The following is a 22,013-nucleotide window of genomic DNA, read 5'->3' as shown; positions in this document are numbered from 1 at the left end:
TCCTTGGCAGACGTGGGACTTCCAGCTGTGTGTGGTTGCGGGAGTTGAGGTTGCAGACAAGCTGAGGAGAGCAGGCTGATTCCAGGAATAAAAGGGAGTTCACAGGGATAGGTGTAGAGCGGGGCTGAGAAAATCAAAGCAGGAGAGCTTTCATGAGTCCCTGAGACGTCAGGATTCATCGATTAGTAGCGTCCTCCGCAGGGAGCAGTCAGCATGCATTTCACGCACAACAGCGCGTCCCACAGTCGTCTGCACTAGCCGTGTGGCTGTGGACAGCTGGCCTCCTGTAATGGTAAGAATAACACTGCCCCGCGCCCTGGACGTGGCTGTAGGTCTCAGCTTCTCTACATCCTGTGCTCCCCTGTCCTTGGTGCTGTTGGTCCACTGGGCAGGGCTCAGGCATTCTTATCCTAACAGAATCGCCTTCTAGCTCAAGGGAAGGAGCTCTAGGGGGCAACTTAGGAGAAGCTTCTTTTAGATGAGAAATGGCATGAGAGTGTTCTTGTCTTCCGGCAGCACGACCTGGTCTCCACTTTGAATGTGCCGGCAGGGAGCGAGGGACAAAAGCTGGGCCTGTGGCTGTGACAGGGACATCACAGGCACCCTCACCGTGGTCATTTCTCTCCTTTTCTCTCTCACAGCAGTGTCACAGGGAACTGCAGTATCTCTTTGAGTGACCCTGACGGCTTATGGGACGTTGGCTTTGGACCCTCTGTGACACACCATGCTGCGTGGGCTGATGAGGACACAGAGAGGAGGGACGCCTGGGGTCACCCTGGCTTGTCTCCTCTTAACCACCGCAGGCTGCTTTGCTGACTTGAGTGAGTTCTTTCCTTCCCTTTCTCAGCCGCCCCTCGGGGAAGAACACTTTGCCCCTAACGTCAAATGGAAGCATTGAGCACTCTACCTTAACTCTTTAAAAAGGCCTCCCTCTTCCTGGATTCAGGGAATACTTCATTCCCACTGGCCTTCAGGGACATACGAATACCAGATGAGAAGTGATCACAACAACATTATATTGGTTACATTTTGGTATTTTACTCATTTCAAAGATATTCTGGAGGAGGAGAAAAAGTAGTAATAACAGTTGCCTTTTATTGTGCGCTTATCATATGAAGTCATGGCAGGCAATTTACAGGCATTGTTTGTAAGCCTCACAAAAACGCTGAGACAAGTATTACATTATTAGCCTCTTTTCCAGATGAGGAAACTGAGGCTTCACAAGGCTAGAGTCATATGGCTCAGCAGTAGAGGCAGTGGGATCAGACCCAGGTGTGCCCAACTGCAAAGTCTGGTCTCTGGTCTTTACAACACACTACTGCTCCACATGTGCCTGGGGACAAAGACAGGTTGGGACATGGACAAGACAGTAGAGTTACTCAGAGAAAGATCAACTCCTCTGGTGCCTGACTCTGAAAGACTGCCTGAGTGCTATGCTTCTGAAAAGGCGATGTTGGTTTTTAGGGGGGTCATTTCATTGCTGCATCCCTGTTCTTCCTCCAGACGAGGTCCCTCAGGTCACCGTGCAGCCCGCGTCCACTGTGCAGAAGCTCGGAGGAACTGTGATCCTGGGCTGTGTGGTGGAGCCTCCGTGGATGAACGTAACCTGGCGCCTGAACGGGAAGGAACTGAATGGCTCAGATGATGCTCTGGGCGTCCTCATCACCCACGGAACCCTAGTCATCACTGCCCTCAACAACCACACCGTGGGACGCTACCAGTGTGTGGCCCGGATGCCCGCGGGGGCTGTGGCCAGTGTGCCAGCCCCTGTGACACTAGCCAGTGAGTCTGCGCCTTTGCTCTCTGCCCCCGTGCAGTCCCTCCTCCCCTCGCCCAGCCCCCTCTCACCCCACCGTTCATACCCCCATCATTAGTCTCACCATCAAAGGGGCTTTAACTGCTGAAATTTCATATCAGAGAACAGTAGCTGCCTAGTGATCCCCAGTGGTGGGGGACACCTGCAGCCCTGGGAAGCCTCTCCCTGAGTAGGGGCTATGTCTGGAGTGTGTCTACAGAGAGGGGAACTGGTCAGTGCCCTCAACATGGCTGAACTGTTTCTGTGACCCAGGCTGGGCCATGCCGTGCCCTTCTTCTCAGTCACCCCGTGGCTTCAGGTGCGGTGTGCCAGCTGCCCAGACGCCTCCCCCGCCCCCTTGCTCCATTCTCTTCAGTGGTTACAGTCAGAGCTTTGGCCGGGGCAATTTATAGTCTGAACAGAGCCTGCCCATCCCAGATTTGGCTTCCTGTCTCTGTGAGGAGCAAGCGTACTCCAGGTGCCTGGAATATAAATACTAGAATGTGATGAAAAGGAAATTGTAAGACAAAGGGATAAAGAGAAGAGAAGTAAGGAAGAGATTAGGTGACAGTTTGGTCAAAGAGAATGCCAAGACTTTATACTACCATTTCTTTTTTTCAGTTTTGCCATTCTTTTATTTATGTTATTGCCCTCAGATAGTTTATTAAAATCATCACATCTGTAGACATTCTATTTGTGATATGGAATCAGTGTTATCTCTGATCTCTACTTTATCTGATTATTACATTATAAATAATGCGGGTGCTCAGGCCAACGTATGGAAACCAAGAGCCAAATGGCTTCCAGGGTCCCTCCCAACTGAATAATTCTGGTGAATTCCATGTTCATGCACTTCCTGCCAGATTATCCCCGTGACTGCTCTAATTTCTTTTATGCTTGTGAAAGTGAGGCATAGTTTTCACAAAATTACTTAAGTAGTGGGTCTTGTAAGGACCCAACAGAGCAAAGCAGGGGCCACGTGACTCAACACAGTCAGGGCTGGAAGAGGAGCCTGGTCCAGGACAGGTGTTCCTAGTCACCACGCTGGTCTCCCTGACTAAGCCCCATTGCATTTGGCCAGATGGACATGGGCAGCAGACACACTACCTCTGTGTGTGACTGCCACTTGTGTGTGCTGTGTCCCAGGCACAATACATACAATCTCTGATTTTCCACTCATGATACATACGGGAACGTGAGACTTGACTGAAGTCAGCCCCAATACCCATTCTTACATGCTGAGCCTGTAGCCAGAAAATTTAAAGAATTGACTCCAACTTGGCCCCTTTCCTACAGCCTGAAGTGTAGAAAATAGGGAAACTTGTTGAGACTTTCATGGAATTTGCCTTTAAACTTTGAGAAGATTTCCAGGGCCTGTTCCCTCATGACTTAGCAGTGACCCCGTATCACTGAAGGCCCTGCTTTGGGCTTCCACGTCACCACCGTCATCACTCTCAGGGGTGACGTGGTTACAGAAGGTTGGTGTTCCTGTATCCTGGGTCCTACCCAAGCCAGCTGGGGGCCCGGGATGAGTGAGGTGTGAGTCCTGGGAGGAGAGTGAGCAGAGATGGGGAAATAGAAAAGCCTCTCCCTGCCCTCAGGTCCCCAGATCTCTGGAGAAGCTTCACTCCGTGGGAGAGTGGAGCAGAGGCTGCCGGCAGTATTCCTGCTTTCTTGGGAAACAGTCAAGCAGCCCTGCCCTTTCCGCAGGGGGAAGGCGCCGTGTGTCCTCAGCTGCCTCCCAAAGGGGCCAGGCTGCCTCTGGGCTGCATCTTGGAGCCACACACAGGGAGCCGCCCTCCACTGTGGCAGAAGGAGTCCCCATGGAGCCTGGGTGCTGGGCCCTCACCTCCAGCTGTGCTTGCGTGTGGGGAGGTCGCTGGGAGGCTTGGGTGAGGAGGGTGGAGGGTGGGAACGGTCATCTCGTCACATCAAGAAGGGCTGAGGTCAGAGCTGCACTTCCTACCTCCACTTTCATATTTTAAAATTATAATTATAATCGCATTATAGAAAGTTTAGAACATATAGAAAATGTACCCCCTAAGCCCACCATCCTTCTAGAAACACCATTGTCTTTTGGAGTACATCCTTCTAGTCTTTATCCATACCTATAGTTTTACATTGTTGTAATGATGCCATTGGAGAAACTGAACATACAGTTTCTATTCTTATTTTTCCCCCAACATATTGTATGATAAGGATTTTCCATTGGCCATAGGACCATAATTTACTGTTTATTGAGTATGAAATATGAATAGTAAAGTACACAAAGTGTACCAATCCTAAGTGAACAACTGATGCATTCTTTTTCATATGTGTACACCTGTGTACCCATCCCTCCAGCACGTTGCCTCATGCCCCTTCTGCGTTAATCCATCCTCCCAGCCCCCACCAATGATTATGATCCCAATTACTAATGGCCCGAGAACATCGCTTTCACCATCATGTACCAAACTCTTTCCCTATTGCTGGGCAATTAGGGTGCTTCCGTTTTTTCATCATTACAAATGAGGTGCGCCTTTGAGCAACGTTTGTGCCCTTGAAGGGAACTGCTGCTCACCCAGGAGGGAGATTTCATCTGCAAATGGGCAGCACGCGTCTGTGGAGACTCAAGAAATTCCATAACCACTCATTTGGCCTAATTAGGAGCCAGGCTGAACCTTTTATTGTTTGGAGAAGGGAGAGTGGAGAGTGGAAGATTTATCTTGGAGCCCTCCTTCTGCTTCAAGGTGTATGTGTGTGAGGAGAGACAATTTATAGCCTTTATTTTTAAAATATTCCTGGCTGCTTCTTTCTCTGGTGCTTGAAGGGATCTGCAGTTGGCAGAGGGGACAAAGGGAAGTGTTTGGTTGCAACCCAGCAAGGCACAGTGAGAGAAGAAGGGGCTTGTGCAGAAGCTGAGCTAGACTTGTTTGAAAGCCAGGAACTGTTGGCTTGTCACTTAGACATGAATCAGGAGTGAAATGTTTGGGCCTGACGAGAAGGAAGGAGAGTGCTGGAAATGGAGAGAGCGGGCACAGGGGGGCTGCGCCATGGAGAAGAGGGAGTTGCTGGAGTAGAACTGCGGCCTCCCAAGCTTGGAGGAGGCAAAGAGACGGACAGGGTGGCGGGAAGGCAGCGGGGGAGTGGGAGGCGAGAGAACGGGGTGCTGTCTTTGGGTTGATGCCACTGGGGGATTTGGCCGGGCCGCAGCCGTTAGATTAAGTTTCTGAAAGCGCATTCCTGAGCAGAATGGGGACTGTGTTTTGCTGGTTGGCTAATGTAGGAGGGAGGCTGAGCGGTCGACGGGATTACCCGAGGCAGGGTCTGCATTCAGAGGAAAGGCTGGGCAGCGGCCTGCCAGTGCGCATGCACCCACACCCTAGCACACCCCCACACGCTCGGCACTTAAGGCTTCCTTTTTCTCTGGCCTCTTCTCCATGCCTTCCTATGTTCATCCCCACACAAAGCAGTCGCTATTTGGCCTCGCTGGCAAGATGCCGTTTACTGCTTCTAACTCCTAGAGATCACTCGGAGCTTTAGGCTATGGGGCCTAGGGCCTGACTCGAGGACCCGGGTGGGAAGGAGCCCTTTAGCAGAAGAACTTTCCTCGTCTAGCCTCTTTTACTCCAGTGTTGAGGGGATAGAGGCGTCCCCTTGGACTTTAGCCCGCCTGGTGCCATCAGCTCCTGGTTTCCAGGTAAAAGGGAGCTGGAAGTCAAGAGTCACCTGAGGAGTCTCACCTGTACATTCCGCCCCAGCCCCCATCCGGGTTGTCTTGGCCGTGTGCATAGTGACCACCCTCACGCTCTGTGGAGGTGCCCATCTCACTCTCCTGGGTGGCGAATTTTTTCCTTCCTGTGTAACCTAAACTTTATTTCGATCAGTCTCTCTTTCTGCTAGTGCCTCACTTCAGATCACCTTGCCTGATTCTTGCTTTTTCAAATGCTTTTGACTTTGGTCTCCTTCCTTGCACTCCCCTTTCCCTTTCTTTTTGCAAGCTTTACACCAGGCGGCCTACCACTCTACATGGCTCGAACGCCACACTCTGCTCCTGAACCGACAGCAGACACTGCCGGTGGATACCATCCTTACTGGACCCCGGTTCTGCCTCAGAACAGCTCTCAGCACAGCGTAGCAAGTAGTCACGACCGCTTCTTCAGAGCTGGCGTGCAGCGTGGAGACTGTTCTCCATCCCTTACCTCTAGTCATCTTCCGTTCAAATAAACTCCCACGTAATCTTTTATTTTTAACTTTTTCCCTATTCTTTAATTCTCCCAATTCTCCTATCATCCCTAGGTCTCAGTTGTAGTTGGAAATAAAATAGGTGGTACCTGGGTAGTTGCCTAGAATTCTATACCTGGGAATTTTAGTCCTCGGGCTAATGTGAAGTCTTAAGTTGCTGCTGGTATAATTTTGAACAGATCCGCCGTCCTCCGAAAGGCCTCTGAGCACTAAGACCAGGCACGTACTCCTGAATGGTCCTCTCTCTGGCACCAGAGATCAGCAGGAGAGGCGGCTGGCAGTAACGGAAGAAGTCCCCTTGGGCAGCCATCCCCACGACTCTGTGACTTTGAGGAAAGGTCAGAAGGTGACCAGGGGCCCTTTGTTACTATAATCAATTTAACCCATGAATAAAATAAAGAGCCAAACTGGTCTAATGAAAAAAACAAAAAACTAAAAAAAAAGGTTTTTTTAATACTGGATTTAAGTCTTAGCTCTGTCACTTGAGAGTTACACGACTTTGGGCAAGTCACTTAATCTCTAGATTGCCACACCTGTGAAATGAGCACAGTAATAATTATATCACCAGTCTCATGGGGGTGTTTCGAGGCTCATATGAGGGAATATGTGGTCATAGAATTTTGGAAGCATTTTAGAAATTCCAGGCTTTATTCCTGCCCCCGTTTGGTCAGCAGACATTTGTGGAGCGTCTCCTTGCAGGAAGCTCTGGAGCTTATGTCCAGCCCCGTGCTGCCAACGCCATTCTGGGAACAACCCTTGGGAAGAAAGTCCAGGGGACGGCAGAGCTTCCAGTCGTAACCAGAGCCAAGAGAGGACTGGCTTGCTATAAAGAGGGAATGAACCCATTTCCTGTGAGTTTCTTAGCTCCCTGTATACGTGTGTTCTTCAACCCAGATTCCCAACTCCAGCCACCTTCAAGAGCAGCCATGGTGTCACCAGGCGTTGTCACTGTAGCCCACGGAGCTGCCTGTTTGTGCTTCTCTGGGCGCACTGCTGCCCACTCCCCCATGCAGACAGCACTGGCTTGCGCTGGCAGGGTGGGCTGACCCTGGCCCTCAGCACGGCCAGTTCTACACACAGAAGCCGTGTCTCTTTTTGCTCCTTTCCTCTCACCTCTCATTCCCATCAGACACTTCATTAAGGTCATCTAGATTCTGCCCTTGAACTAGAATAGACCATTAAGGATCTTGGTAGACACATCTTTCTTAAAATATTTCTAATTTCCTTTATCCCTGTATTAGTCAGGGCTCTCCAGAGAAGCAGAACCAATAATATATATAATATACTTAATTATGTATAGATAATATATGTATAACTATATATTATACAGAGAGAGATTTAAGGAATTGGCTCGTGTAGGCTGAAGATTCAGGTAAGAGTTGATGTTGCAGTCTTAAGTCCAAAGGCAGGAAACTTAGGCAGACTTTCTGTGTTGTCCTTCTCTGGGAACCTGTCTTCGCTCTTAATGCCTTCAACTGATTGAACGAGGCCCACCCCCAATATGGCGGATAATCTGTTTTACTCCAAAGTCTACTGATTATAAATATTAATCACATCTAAAACATACCCTGCCAGCAACATCTAGACCAGTGTTTGATCAGACAACTGGTCACCTTTGTCTAGCGAAGTTGACACATAAAAGTAACCACCACAATCCCCCGTGGTACACCTCAAGTGCACCCTCTGCCTGGGGTGGTTTAGGAACTTGTCCCTTTAAAGACAATGTGAAGAATTAGATTTCTTCTTAAGTCCAGCTCCTGAAATCATTAATGGCCCCTTTATACTGAGATGTTTCCACATTGCCAGTGGTTTTCCTTAACCTTTATGGAGCCGTGAGCTCCACTCGGGTCTCTGGGTGTTTTAGATTTCAGTGTGGGTGGAGCTGCACCACTGCAAGATGCAGACACAGAGACTGTGGCCCCAGCCCCTCTCAGGGGCGCTTTCACTGGTTGCAGTTGCAGGAAGCCCTCTCGCCTCGGCACGAGCACAGCGTTAGGAATTGCTTTGGTCACAGGCATCTCAGCCAAAATTATAGTTCAATTTTGACAATTTCATGAAGATCTTCATTTCTTAATTCTAATTTTCCCCAATTTTGATTTTTAAAATTTTAATTTATATATATACATATATAATCTGTATCTTGATATTTTATTTTAAAAGCTTATGTTTTATAGTATACATTCTTACAAGCTATGTCAAATCCTGTGTAGACTGGAGGGGTGGAGAGGATGAAAAGAGAAAAAACAAGCAAGGAAGAACTCAATCAATCAATCAATAAATAGAATTTATCTTTCATTTCTGTCACTAGAGTCTTCTTCCCAGAATATATTTTCTTACCACAATTCATCACCTAGCCTCTTTCGTTTAGTTTCATCTTTAGTATCTATTTACCAACGAGTTCTATTCCTAAAGATTTCCATTATATAAAACAAGACAATGTTCACGGTCCCACTTGAAAAGTAGCAAAGCCTCTGTTCTCCGGTGCTGACTTCTATATTTGGATGTTTTGGAGGTTGGTGTCCTGAGAATTGGGAAGTGTTTAGAACTTCTAACAGCACAGTAAGACCTGCTCCTGGCCATTGAGGACCCCTCAGTCTAATGCGGAAAGTAGACTTTGCACACATTAGCTGTAAAGCAAGTCAGCCCCAAGAGTTGCCTGATAGACGAAGACAGATTTTACTGGGAGCTCCAAGACCAGCAATGATGCATTTCCATTTCAGGGGATTGAGGAAGACTCAGGAGTTGCGCCTTGAAGAATGTGTACAAGGAGACCTTTATCTTTAATTTTTTGAGTCCTCACATACCTTTCTCAGACCTTAACAACTAAATTCAGCTCTCAGTGTTGCATACTTGTACCTAGGTCCAGTACAGCTCCTGGGGTGGCGCAGATGCTTCCACGGTGAGTTTCATTTCCATAGTAAGATATTTCCACGGTGAGCTCAATTGAATTCTTCATCTAGCGACCAGGTGATTGTCTTTTTCTTGCTACTCCATCCTATGTCTGGCTCCCCCCATTTCTCGCTGTTTCTCATCTCTTTTCCCTTTGAGTGTGTACATTTTCTGACGAAGGAAGGAAACCTTCAAGTGTTTTCTCCAGCACCACTTCCTTCCCCCTGCGTCTGGTTCCCTCAACCAGGGACTCCCTGACAAAACAAGAAGGAGCCATTTGCTCCAAATTGGAAAAACATTTGTGTGTTGGCTTGGGCATCAGGGAAGCCTGTGCAAGCCTTTTGCTTTGGGGTGAAGGAGTGGCAGCAAGAAGAGTTGGGGGTGGAGGGAAGCAAACACAGGTGGCTTCCTGAGCTGCCCCAGGAGGGGAAGGATGTCCAAAGCTGCAAACTGGGGCTGAGTGTGAGTCTGTCTTTGCTGGGAGAGACAGGCAGACAGCTCCCCATGGAGGGATGTAGTTAGGAAAAGAGAAGTAGCTTGAGCTTGAAATTCAGTTTTATACATATATGTGTTTTACTTTGCCAGTTGGGCAAGAACATTATTGAAAGACAGTTTAGACCCAAAAGATGCTAGAGCCACTTGAATATCTTAATAGGAAATGAATAAGGAATACCTTATAGCTTTAGGCAAAAGTTGTATTCACCCTTTCTGTTTTCTATGGGATGTAGGCAGAAATTCACACCTCACAAGAATTTCCCCTGATGTTCTGGTGAAATCTTCAAATGGCATTGGCAGCACTAATCCTATTAGCCCTGGTGCAAGCAGGGTGCAAGCTTACACCACAGTGTAAGCTCTGCTCAGTGCACCTTGGCCCCCGTCAGCAAGGGTTCTCATGCTGTATTTAGGAAAGGTGACTATTTACCAAACCAACCTTAAGCCCGTGGTGCATCTTCTAACCAGGACACACTTAAGGACTCTAAACATGTCCCCCTCTCCTCAATTCATTCTTTGCACTCACAGCCACATGCTTAAATAAAATCCTAGGTCCATTTCTGAGCTAAGAGGAAAGGGGAGGGCCATTTAGTGTGTTGGATTCATTGAGTCAGAACGGACTTTGAGGAGCCTTGTGCACCAAAGAGGGAAGGATTGGTTAGCTTGCCTGAAATCGCTGGACCCCTGTGAGGAACGTTTTGCAAGATGGTTTCTTTAAAACGAAAAAGAGAAAACCAAGAGGGCAAACATGTCCCTTGGCTCCCCTGTTTTTGGTGTGCGGAAGAGCTTAGCGATTTCTACTTTGACCTTGTTTTCAGGCTTTCAACCATTTTTGGAATCTGGTAATAATCCTGAGACCCAGAGGACAATGAGTCTGTCCTGCAAATGGACAAAGTGTTTACATCTAAATTAAAGGACAAATCACTTAATAGTGAGAAAAATGTAAGCAAAAGAAAAAAACTTGCTGAGGTGGAAACAGCTTTTTTTTTTTCTATAGGAAGAATTGTGCTTAATAGCAGGACACTCACGTCCTATCTCAGGCCCACTTTCCGTCTCGCGCTTTCCCCTCGCTTTTGCAGTGGCTTCCATTGGCCAGCAACATCTTCCTTCCCATTCCCTTCCTCAGAAAGGTCCTGCCCCACTTGGGCCACTAATTCCTTGTCAGTTTCAAGACTCAAGTATCTTCTCCAGAAATCTTTCCTTGACCCCCTCCACTTCCCAAGTCTGGAGCAGAGTCCCCTCCTCCCAGCTTCCTTAGCATGCGGGTTCAGCTCCGTAGCCCTCTCCTGCCAGGGCCTCTTCACCTGCAGGGTAGGAACTGTTACTATGTGCCTCTGTGTCCGCAGAGCTTTCCACTGGGCCTGGCACAGAGTAGGCCTTCCATGAATGTCTTGAAGGAGGAAGACTCCCCGATAAAAATTATTTGAAGTTTAGAAAACCAAAAAGGGCATGCAGAGAGTAAATGAAGATGTCAAGATTTCTTCGCCAAAATCTGATCTATTAAAAGTTTTCAGGAAGTCCATAAGAAAGAATAAAGCAGAAACTCAGGATACAAACAGGTTGAAGATTCAAGAAGGATTTAGAAAAATTGATGGATGTCAGAACAAAAACACTATTTAAAAGAAATGGAGATGTTAGGAGGAACCTCCGGAACCTCCAAGGGAGATGCCAATGAACGTGGCTCCGTGTCCTAACGGATCCCGCACGGGGCGGTGTCGGAGATGGTGTGTGGTTGGGATCGGTAGCCCCGCTGCTGATGGGAGTGTGCAGTTCCCAGGTGTACAGGGAAGAAAGCGGGGACCACTGTGGACCCCACTGGCCTTAGGACTCCCTCCCAGCTGGAGTTCAAAGCACTCAACTCCATTCTCCCTCTGAGCTCCTGGGCTTCCATTTTCTCTCCTCTCTCTTCCTGTGCCGGCCGCCAGCCCTGCCGAAGGCCGTGCCAGCATCCAGCTCTGGCTCTGATGAGTCCAGACCACTGGGATTCACATTAATTTTCCCACTGCTAAGTTTGTAGTTTATATTTGGTTGATCAGAGAAATATGTGTGATGTGGGTTGCTGGCAAGTAAATCTTTTTTTCCTTCTTCTCTCTTTCTTCAGTGTACTTTTTTCAAACTATTTCATTCCTTCATCTGGTCCAAAAGAAACTCCCCAGTCCTGCTAAGCAGCCCTACCTCACAGCGGCACTGAAGTCAGTTGCACGAGATGGTCTACAGACATCTCCTGTGTTCATCTGGCTGCCAGACCCCATGCAGACGTGGCTCCCATCTTTGATTTGTCTTTGAGGATTAATCACATTTCTCATTCTCTTATGTCTTTTTTTTTTAAATATTTTTAATTGGTTCAAGCCAAGAAATTTCTGAAGCCTTAGGCCAATTCATTGCAAATCATTTAATGACATTGCAAAATGGGTTCTTTTTCTTCGCTCTCCTTCTTCCTCTCCCACTCCTCCCTTTGTGCTGCTCTCCCCCGCTGCCCACCCTCAGCCTTCTCCCTCCATCTTCACTTTGATATTCTGCCCTCCTCCCCCAGTCTCTTTCTTCTCTCCTCCATTCTCAGCTATCTCCCACTGCTCAAATCTGGATGCAAACCCCACCTCAATTTGAAGGAAAAGAAAGAGACAAGATTGAGCAATTAACGTGTTTCACATCTGCAAAAGTTTTTTTCACCCCTCCCCTTGGAAACTCTTTTATTTAAATAAAAGAGAGCATGCCTTGCTTTCATCAGAAAGTATGTTTGAGAAATTTTATGCCATGTTTCCATGACTGTCAGGAGAGAGCTTGGGAGCCAAAATTATTTGTGCAATTAGATGGACAGAAAAAAATCCCAAAGGGAGCAAACATGTTTATCCACTCTCCCGGCCCTCAAAGGGAGGAGCAGTACTCACTCTGCCCACCCCGTTTTCTAAGGTTTTCTGTAGATGGCGGTGGCTGGCATAGGCTGCAGTGCCGGTGGAGGTGGCGAGTGTGCTGGAGGACACCACACTTGTGAATTATTGTGCCCTGCCTTGTCTGTTAGATTAAAAGCTCCCTGTGGCTAGGAGCTATGTCCTTTCTTCTTTGTATTTTCTGCCATGCTTGGCATGACAGACATTCTGCAGCACCTGGCTGGCTAAATGGATGACTCAGTGATGCCTGGAGGGATGTTACTGTACCTGAATGCTGACTACAGCACATGCTGATTTTGCCCAGCTTTGTGGGCTACAGACTGCTAAAAGGCTTAGTCACTACCCCAAATGCACAGCTTCTGAGATGCTGCCCAGGCACGGTAAACCCCCGCCACTCAGCAGGCGCCGGGCTCTCTGACCTCACCAGAGCACCATCAGGCTCCAGCCTCCACTCTGTGTCTGCAGTCGCTCCACATCCTCAGCAGATGACTGCTGTGGTTTTTCATTTGCAGAGCATTTTGTTTTGGAGGAGTAACCCTGGGGTCATGCCAAGTCATGGTTCCTCCGGAGACTTAGGGGTCGAGAATGGTGGTGTGATTCTTTGAATCACAGTGAAGCAGTTTGGGGCACAGGAGAGCCCCCACATTGCCAGAGGCTACACAGTGAGACAGTGCTAAGGACCCTTTATCTCTTAGACTTCCAAGTCTATCTGCGTAGCCAAGAGCCAGAGGCTTGGCCAGAAAAGGCTCTTAGTAGCTGTACTTCCCCTGCACCTTGGCCATCTCTCAGACGGGGACTGAGCATGCCACTGGGTAGTGCTCCGTGAGGGCAGAATCTCTGTGCTTTGTAGCATTAGCCACAGGTGCAGAAGGCTGCCACAGGAGCAAGTGGAGGCTTAGAGGCCATGAGAGTCGGGGAGTAGAACCATCAGGCAGCCCAGAAACTTGCTGCTGTCCCTGAGGCTGCTAAATCAACCCAGTGGCGTTGCCCAGCGAGCCCCATGCGGTGCCCCATAATCTGGCGGATCCCATCCAAACCTCCGCAGAGGAGCGCAGGCTTGTGGCCTGATCCCTGGGAATAGGCAGGAAGGTGGGACGGGACTGCACGTGAGGCACACCTGCGTGGGTGCAAGGCCACGATTTGTGTAGGGGTTCAGCCGAGCTCGTGGATATGAGGATTTCGGTAACTGTATGCAGCATCTAGCCAAAGACAATGTCTTACTCGACTTCTTACTTAAACGGAATTGAACTTTGATTTGCAGCCTGAGAGAGGACTTGGGAAAAGATCAAATGAGGAAACCCCTTGAAAGTGATTGTTAGGTTTATGAATTACACTGGGGGTATTTAGCTAAGACTCAGCACTCCCTGTAACTGGATACGTAAAATCCACGAAAATTGAAGGATAAGACTACAATTAAGATTTGACAGTTTGTTATGAGAATGCATGAATATTCACCAAATATTGAAATTTAATTTCTAGCTCTATTGAACCTTTTATTAATAAAGGGAGGATGAAAACTAGAAGGTAATGAGAAGTTCAAGAGGGACTCGCACGACAAAATTTGTCAGTTTGTAGTTTCAGTGTGATCCTGGTGACGGCAGCCACACCCATGTGCCTCTGAAAGCCTTTTATTTGCTTTCTATTTTTCCCATGGCCAAAAGAGTATATGCCTGATGTACCCTTTGAACAGGAGGAAGAAGCACAGAGTACATCACAGGGTATGTTTGAACAAATCCCTGTCACCTGCGCATCTAGGCATCGTGCAGAAGTGATGTGTCAGGATATACATATTCCCTTTGGAAACTGAGCTCCTAGAAGGGAGGAACCAGGCAGGGTTCCATATGGAGCCTAAAATATGGGCTTTCTCAGAAAACACAAAATTCTGTGACAAGTAAAGAAGGTCAGTAAACCCAAGGATGGCCCCAAAGAGCAGGACTTCTCACCTGTCGAGAGCTGAGAAACAACAGGAGTGGGCTTACTGACATTTGATTAATGTGGACAAGTTAATGAAGTAGCTGGAAGAATGCACAAAGAGAGGATGCAAAAAAGGGGTGTGAGGGCAGGTAAGAGGATTAAAGCTGCACAAACATTCCCCTAATGGATTTCTCAAACAGGCAAGGGCAGGTGTCCTGTCAAACCATTTCCCCATGAAACCTGATCCACCTTTCTGCAGGGGAGGCCTGCTAACCCCATTTGTAACGGAAGGGCCTACCCCTTATTCCACCCAGTGAGGCAGACTGAGCAGCCCAGGGCCTCGCCAGGAACCCGGCCAGTGTGGGACAAAGGGGCCTGGGAACAGGCCGGTTTCCTTCACATGCGCCAGCGAGAGCCCCTCTCTGCATCTGCCCGTCTGATGGCCGATTAGGCTGGTATTGATCATGAAGCCTCCACCCCTCCCTGGCCCCCTTCCTGCCCCAAAACACTAGGAGAAGGGGGTCCTCTGGTTTCCAGATCATTCATCACTTCATTACTCTGCCTTCGATCCTTAGTGAAACTGAAGTTATACTGGAGCGTCCAAATTGGGAGTGTTTGTCTGATGAAGCAACAGCTGAGGCTTAAGTTTAAGAGGCACAGGGAGGGGACAGGGCCAAGGACTGCTGCTTATTTGTTTTGAAGCCAGGAAGGCTTGCCTGCCAGTCGCCCTTGTGGGGAGCTGGACGCCCAGCTGGGGTGCCCTCGGTCCTGCCTGCACGGCTGTTGTGCACATGTTGGCATCAGAACAGAGGGGCTGTCTGGCCACATGGCTGACCGGTGCCCGGCTTCGTGCTCCCCCACTGCACAGCCTTCTGTCTCTGACAGAGCAATTGTCAGAGGGCATGGCAGGAGCCAAGAGGGGTCTTGGGGTGGGGGGCACAGTATTTCCTAGCACTGGGTTGCTGAGGTGGGTGCTCGGAGGAGTGCATGCTCCATGCCTGCATAAACCCTCAGCTTCACAATGGGTAGGCACCGGGGCCATTAACATGGAGATGGCATTCCAGTGCCAAACTCCTTTCAGTTGCTCACATCTTTCTTGCAAAATAATCTACTAGGTTTAAGTGTATTCTTGGCTTGAGGCAAATTTCCTTAGAATGAGGTAAAGAAAAGGAGAGGGAAAAAAACTCTTGGTGGAGCAGTTTGGGATTTATTAGACCGTGGAAGAGAGCGCTTCACAGTGCCTGAGGAATTTTCCAGATGCCCCTAAAGCTCACAATCATTCACAGCCCTCTTTGTGGGGAGCCTCCTGACTTGGCAGGTACAGGGCGAACTGGCCTGAAGGAGGATTAAGGCCTTTGCATTTTTTAAGTGAATTGCTTTCAAAAAACAAAGTTACCAATACTTAGCTGAGCTCAGGCAATCCCTTTCCCATAGTCCAAACCTTCCTCCTCTCTGAGAAAACTCATTAGCTGTCTTGGCTGAGGCTCAGCCAGGACTGCGCTACATAATCTGTGGGGCCCACTGCAAAATGATGATGGAGGGTCCCTTATTCAAAGATTATTAAGCATTTTAAGATGTGGACAACTGAGCATTAAACCAAGTGTTGGCCCCTTCCAAGTGCAGGGGCAGGTTGCACACCCTATGAAGCTGGCCTTGGGCTCGGCGTTCCAAACTTTATTTATTTGGCAAGGATTTGGAGAGCATTTGCTGTATCCTAAGTACTGTGCAGTAGGGCTTGGGGTTAGGGTGGGGAGTGAAAAATTAATAAGTTTCCCACCGGGAATTTGTAATTTCGTTAAGGTCAGATATCACACCTACAAAATTAAAAAATGGTGAAATAATTGTTTAAAAGCCCAGGAGCCCCTACGCCCACCCAAAGGAAGGAATCCAAGAGAGATCTCACCTGGACCCATAGGCATTGCTCTTGCAGCCTGGAAAGTAAAATGGAGCAATAGAAGGGAACCAGGCAGTCTGTCATTGTTTTTGCCACACCACTCCGAGAATAGCGTGTGTTACTTACTCCACATTTACGAGACCTATTTCACCTCTTTCCTAGGAGCTCGGAGGTAACCTCTCAAAAAACATTCTATTTTCAAAATAGCTTCCATTGGCCACACTCAGATAATAAAATGTTCACAGAACATTTGTCGTGCTAGGCCCTTCAAGCTCACAGTGTAGACCACCTCAACCATGAACTTGAGTTCACAGGCAACATGGGTGGGCATCTTGTACCTAACTTGGGAGGCTTGGCTTCCAAGATATTCATTCATTCATTCAACATTTACTGAGTGTCTGCTTGGGCCAGGACCTGGGTTAGGTCCAGAGGATGCACAGATGAACAAGACTCAGTTCCTGCCCCTAAAGAGTTCACAGTCTAATATTGTAATCAGAGAGACAATGACCCTTTCATAGAAAAAATAGGGCTCTCCTGCCCTGGGCTGGCTTGACTAAGAGCTTCTGGAAAGTTCCATTAAGTGGGAAACCTCCTGACCTTGTTGAGTACCTTGATCACTGGGCTCTCCTGTGGTGACAGTAGTTTGTTTTTGGTAATTATCTCTTGTGTTTTGTGAGAAACCTGATTCTCGCCCTTTCTGAGTCTCCAGTGGAAACAACAACATGGGCAGGTGGAGTCTTGCAGGGAAATCACAGTAAGCCCTGACGCTGTCGGTTCTCAGGAGCCGAGCAGAGCTCGGTGTGGTCAGCGTTCAGAAAAGGTGCTCCAGGCTAGGGACTTTTATGAAGAGAGCGTGTGGGTAAAATGTTTTCATCTGTCTTACTCTCCATTAATATTATTTCTTCTCTTAATTCAGCTACAGTCCTGAAAACCAAATTTCCAATTTGGAATGCAGTTTTGTTGCACAAATGACCCCTGTTTTGTTCAGCAATGTGATTTGGCTCATACAGAGAGGACTTTGTTGTTTGCACGTTTGCATTGTTTGAGAAACCTCCTGCTCTTGTTCCGATGGACCTCCACCCTCTCCCAGTTTAGACCCCACCAAGCCAGGTCAGGAGAGGTGGTTGTGAAGCTGCTGGAGACCCACCTTCCGTGGTCATCGGGCCACACTGAGTGCTACCTGTTGTCCTGGGAGGTTCCTCTTTGCCTTAGAAAACCTTTAGGGGATTCACAGAGCCCCACCTGCAGCCCTGAGGAAGGATCCTCCCTGGCGTAGGTGTAGCTCCTGGGTCGCAGGAATCGGCCTTCTGGTTGTAACCATGGTGGGCAATCGAGCAGAATCCTGAGCCTGTCACCTGTCACTCTGGATGCCTGAGAAGAACCTGGGAAGGCTCTTCTTGACTGAATTGGGGAAAAGACATGAGCATATTTCTTCATTGTTTCCTTCAGTCTCTATTGCTGGGCCTCTCACAGCTGTGCGGGGACATTGGTGCCTTGACCACAGCCCACTTCCAGGGCGGATGAGCAGGGCCAGCTCACCGCGATGCCCCAGTGTAACAGAAGAGGCTGGTCTGTGTCCGAGGCACCTCCCAATGGCATTCTCTACACTCTCCCCCACCCCCCGCCCCCAGCTTATATAGATACCGAGTTGAACACCCATCAGTGAGGAGGGCCACACATTCCATTCTCACGAACTCCTACAAATAGCAGGAGGTGGAGGAGGGACGTATCCCTGACACCCGCAGTGTGTGAGGTTCTGCAGCTGTTTATTGGGACCGACGACACTGAGGCACAGGCCTGCCCGGAAATGTCATGCTCTTGCTTTCCTGCATCGGGGCCCAACCAGCACCTTCTCTTCTCTCCACAGATCTCCAGGACTTCAAGTTAGATGTGCAGCACGTGATTGAAGTGGATGAGGGGAACACAGCGGTCATTGCCTGCCACCTGCCGGAGAGCCACCCGAAAGCTCAGGTCCGGTACAGCGTCAAACAAGAGTGGCTGGAGGCCTCCAGAGGTGAGTGAGCCCAGGCCAGGAGGGGCGCTGGCCTCCTCCAACTGCCCAGTTAAGCTGGGTCAGCTCCTACCTCCCAAACCCCTAAACACGCCAACAGCCCTATCCCCATGCTGGCCAGCTGTCTTCTTTCTTGATACTTAGCCCTGTAGGATCCTAAAGGAGGTAACTTCCAGTGTGGAGGTCCTCTGCCCCATCATGAGAAGTGTCTTCATCCTTTGAGGGAGGCCCAGGAAGATGTTACTGAGCTGCTGCCGTTGGGTCAGGGCTCTCGGCACATGGCTCCAGATGCTCCCTGCGCGAGCCCCCGCGAGCGAACACACACAGAAAGGCTGCCAGCCCTGAGCTTCCGGGTTCCCTGGTAGGAGGTGGAGCTCTTCCCGCAGGGCAGAGCAATCTTTTTAGTGGAACTTAGTTTTTTCCCTTTCCTCATCTGCCTGGTAAATGCAGTTACTTTGGCTATCACAGCTGCCTGCTCAGGCCACAGTGGACACGACAGCTGGTCCATGGAAGGCCACACTTTGGTACACAGGGTATCGGGGGAAGGGGGATCTCCTTCCACTAGAAAGCAGCTTCTTCCTACAGCTGACCTGCACTCAAGGTCAAGTAGACCCTACTTGACCTGACCCCACAGGCAACAATGTCTACCTTTTTGAACTATTCTGTAGATGTTAAGATATTTTTATTAACTCTTTCTGGTTATGAAAGGAATATATGTTCATTATAGAAAACTTAGAAAATACAGAAAACTTGTTCAAAAGGGTAAAAACCCTAATCCAACCACTCAGAAATAACAACCTCTCGCTGAGGAGAAGTGCATTAATCCCCACTGTCCCCAGCAGAAGCTTGGCAGCAGCTCCTGGGGGGGGCCTGCTCATCCGCGACGGTCGAGGGCTTCTCCCGATCCACCAGGTACTTGCCTAAGCAGGTCCTCCTTGGTGGTCGAGCAGCAGGAGGCATCAGACTTGGTGACACCACCACTCCCAGGAGGGGCCACCAGGACAAAGCTCAGAGCTGACGGCCAGCGCTGTGCCTGCCAGGAAGCCGAATGCTACCCTAGTCACTGGGGTGTCCAGAAGCTTGAATCTGTCTCCTGTGTAAAGAACCTGAACACACCCCTGGGGCCCCACCACATGGCACCCCAGACCAGGAGCAGACAGAGCCTGACAGGGGTTTCAGTGGCATTCAAGTGGCGGGAGGTTAGAATATTCCTCTCCAAGTAGCAGAAATTCAATAATGCAGCGACTCAGAGTCAAGTCCCTACTTCCTGGAGGCTTGCAGGAATGATCATCTCTTCTCCCATGTGTGCAGTACGGGCCCCTTGATCCTTACAACGGCTCTGATGAGGCATACATTATGCTTTTTTACAAGTGAAGAAACAGGATCAGCGAGATTAATTAATTTGCCCAAGATCACAGAGTACGAGGCAGATCCAGAGCTTGAGCCCAGGTCTAGCTAACCCCAAATCCTGCTTCCTTTCCACCCTCCACTAGCTCCCTTGAAAGTATAGAATGCTCTCCTATAGACCTGTGCACTAACTCTGGGGCAGTCAGTTAGTCAGCCAGTTCATGAGCTGCTTAGTTATTTTCTCTCCCTGGCACTTCTGGCCCACCTGGTGCGAGGTTTTGTGGGGATAATAGCATTTTAGGTCTGGGCTTGTTGGGACCTGGGTCCTGCCTGCCCTCTGCCCTCATACTGCTTACCTCCGTGGGAGCTGCAGTGTGCAGCATTCTGGACTCAAACTCATCCCCTGTTCCCTTGGCCCTGCCCTTTCCACAGATAACTACCTTATCATGCCATCGGGGAACCTCCAGATTGTCAACGCCAGCCAGGAGGATGAGGGCATGTACAAGTGTGCGGCCTACAACCCAGTGACCCAGGAAGTGAAAACTTCTGGCTCCAGCGACAGGCTGCGTGTGCGCCGTAAGGGCCGGGTCCACTTTCGGCTGGGAAGGGAGGTGGACTCTTGGGGGCGCCACAGTCCATGCTCCAATTCGGTGTTCTTAGGGTGGGTGGCCTGGGGCGTGGTCATGGGACACCCAGGACTCCGCTGGGGGTTCTTTCCCCCTGGCTAGCCCCAGGGCCAGCCTCTCACAGCACACAGCCTTCAGGCCTGGCTCAGGTGGGTAGCTATGCTTGCTGTCATATCAGAGCACCGCGGGGACATCCCCTTCCTCCTCCTGTGGAGAGAGAGGTTTCCTTCACTGTGTTACTTTGTGAATGGGATCAGTCCAGATATGCGTATTGGGCAGGACCATGGGCCTCAGACTTGAGCTCAGCAGTGGACACAGCATACGCGTCGATCAGACGGCCCCATGGGAGGCCTCCCAGCCTGCCGTTCCACCCTGCCTCAGGCCACAGGCCCGCGCTGTCTGCACTGCAGAAGTGGCCCAGCACCTCCTGGTGAGCGTGCATGGAAGCCCACATGCTCCCCCATGAATATGAAGGCAGCAGCTACCTTTCTGAGCACTTGTCTAGGGTGCCTGCCTCTTTGGTGGAGTGACATCTTACATGGAGTTAGGTCTCAGAGTTGGCACCAGAGATGGATGAACGTGAAGCTGATGAAGCTAAACTTCAGTGGCCTCTCACTTTCATACTAACAGAGGCCTCACAAGGGCCTAATTTTGTATCTGTTATTTTGTATTATTTTTTCAGCCTCCCAAACTGTGTAAGTTTCATGTTTTAGAAAACCTGGATATGCACCTGGTTGGCACGTAAAGCAAAATCTCACATCCGCCTACTCCTTCAAGGTCGCTGAGGAGGGCAGCACATTGGATAGTAACGTGCCTTTCAATAAGGTCTATGCAGTTTGTCCCCAGAAGAAAGATCATGGCTCCCCTAGCCGAGCAATAAAGAACACAGTCTATTTGCATCTGGGGACCTCGCAATATGGGAAACGCGTATCTTTAAACAGTGGGATCTGTTCAGCTCAGGGAGATGCTCGCTGTGGGACGCTCACTGGGAGAGACACTTGGGACTGAGACCCACGGGCGGGTCGGGGCATGGCAGGTCCCTGTCTCCCAACTCACCCTCGGCCTCGCAGGGCACTTACTAAGTGCAAGCAGGAAAGATCACCTGCACTATTTAAACTGTTTCCTTCTGCGCACCCTCTTCTTTCTCTCTTTGCCAACGCATGTAGTTAACCTTAACGACAGGTGTTGTGCTGCTGCTGCTGCTCTGTTATTTCATTTCTTACTCATAAGCCCTTGTTTCTGATAAGAAAGCCAAGGCCCAGGGGGATAAAGGAACTTGCCCTACTTTGTGTAGGTCCTAAGCCCCTCAAGGGCTGTCTGATCCCAAATCACATCCCTGGGACTGCCTCCTGGCAGGATGTCCTGGTCCACACGTTGTCTGCCCTTCCCCCTCATCCCCCACAGGCTCCACCGCAGAGGCTGCCCGCATCATCTACCCCCCAGAGGCCCAAACCATCATTGTCACCAAAGGCCAGAGTCTCATCCTGGAGTGTGTGGCCAGTGGGATCCCACCCCCACGGGTCACGTGGGCCAAGGATGGGTCCAGTGTCACCGGCTACAACAAGACGCGCTTCCTGCTGAGCAACCTCCTCATTGACACCACCAGTGAGGAGGACTCAGGGACCTACCGCTGCATGGCCGACAACGGGGTCGGGGAACCCGGGGCAGCCGTCATCCTCTACAACGTCCAGGTGTTCGGTGAGGATCTGCTGTGAGCCTTCTCCTTGGCCTCCTCTCTGGTCTGCACAGCCTTTCTAGAAGCATGTAGCCCAGGCTCAGGGAATGTTAGTGTCCTGTGAAAGGCCACATGCTAAGTGAGTGACAGAGGCACACTGAAGAGTCAGAGCTCCTCGGATCCCAGGGGACTGGAGCATGTGGTCCTGGAGTCTTCTTTCCTCCCTTTCCTGTTGTGACTCTGATGGTGGAGACATGG

General features: G+C 49.6%; 1 protein-coding gene across 2 annotated transcripts in view; it reads left to right on the top strand.

The window, feature by feature from the left end:
• Nucleotides 1-708: 708 nt before the first annotated feature.
• BOC (BOC cell adhesion associated, oncogene regulated) overlaps nt 709-22,013 on the top strand; it is a 34,842-nt gene continuing 13,537 nt past the window's right edge. For both annotated transcript variants that reach the window (XM_012652231.1, XM_012652232.1), the window contains exons 1-5: nt 709-821; nt 1,504-1,782; nt 17,964-18,110; nt 19,887-20,030; nt 21,485-21,778. In XM_012652231.1, coding sequence (XP_012507685.1) covers nt 725-821; nt 1,504-1,782; nt 17,964-18,110; nt 19,887-20,030; nt 21,485-21,778 — 961 coding nt within the window. In that variant the 5' untranslated portion in view covers nt 709-724. The remainder of the gene's footprint in view (nt 822-1,503; nt 1,783-17,963; nt 18,111-19,886; nt 20,031-21,484; nt 21,779-22,013) is intronic.

Source organism: Propithecus coquereli, unplaced genomic scaffold (assembly GCF_000956105.1).
Source record: "Propithecus coquereli isolate 6110/MARCELLA unplaced genomic scaffold, Pcoq_1.0 Scaffold386, whole genome shotgun sequence".
In the NCBI taxonomy this organism is placed as follows: Eukaryota; Metazoa; Chordata; class Mammalia; order Primates; family Indriidae; genus Propithecus; species Propithecus coquereli.
The sequence above is the reverse complement of the archived record's forward strand: the minus strand, read 5'-3'. Positions and strand labels throughout refer to the sequence as shown.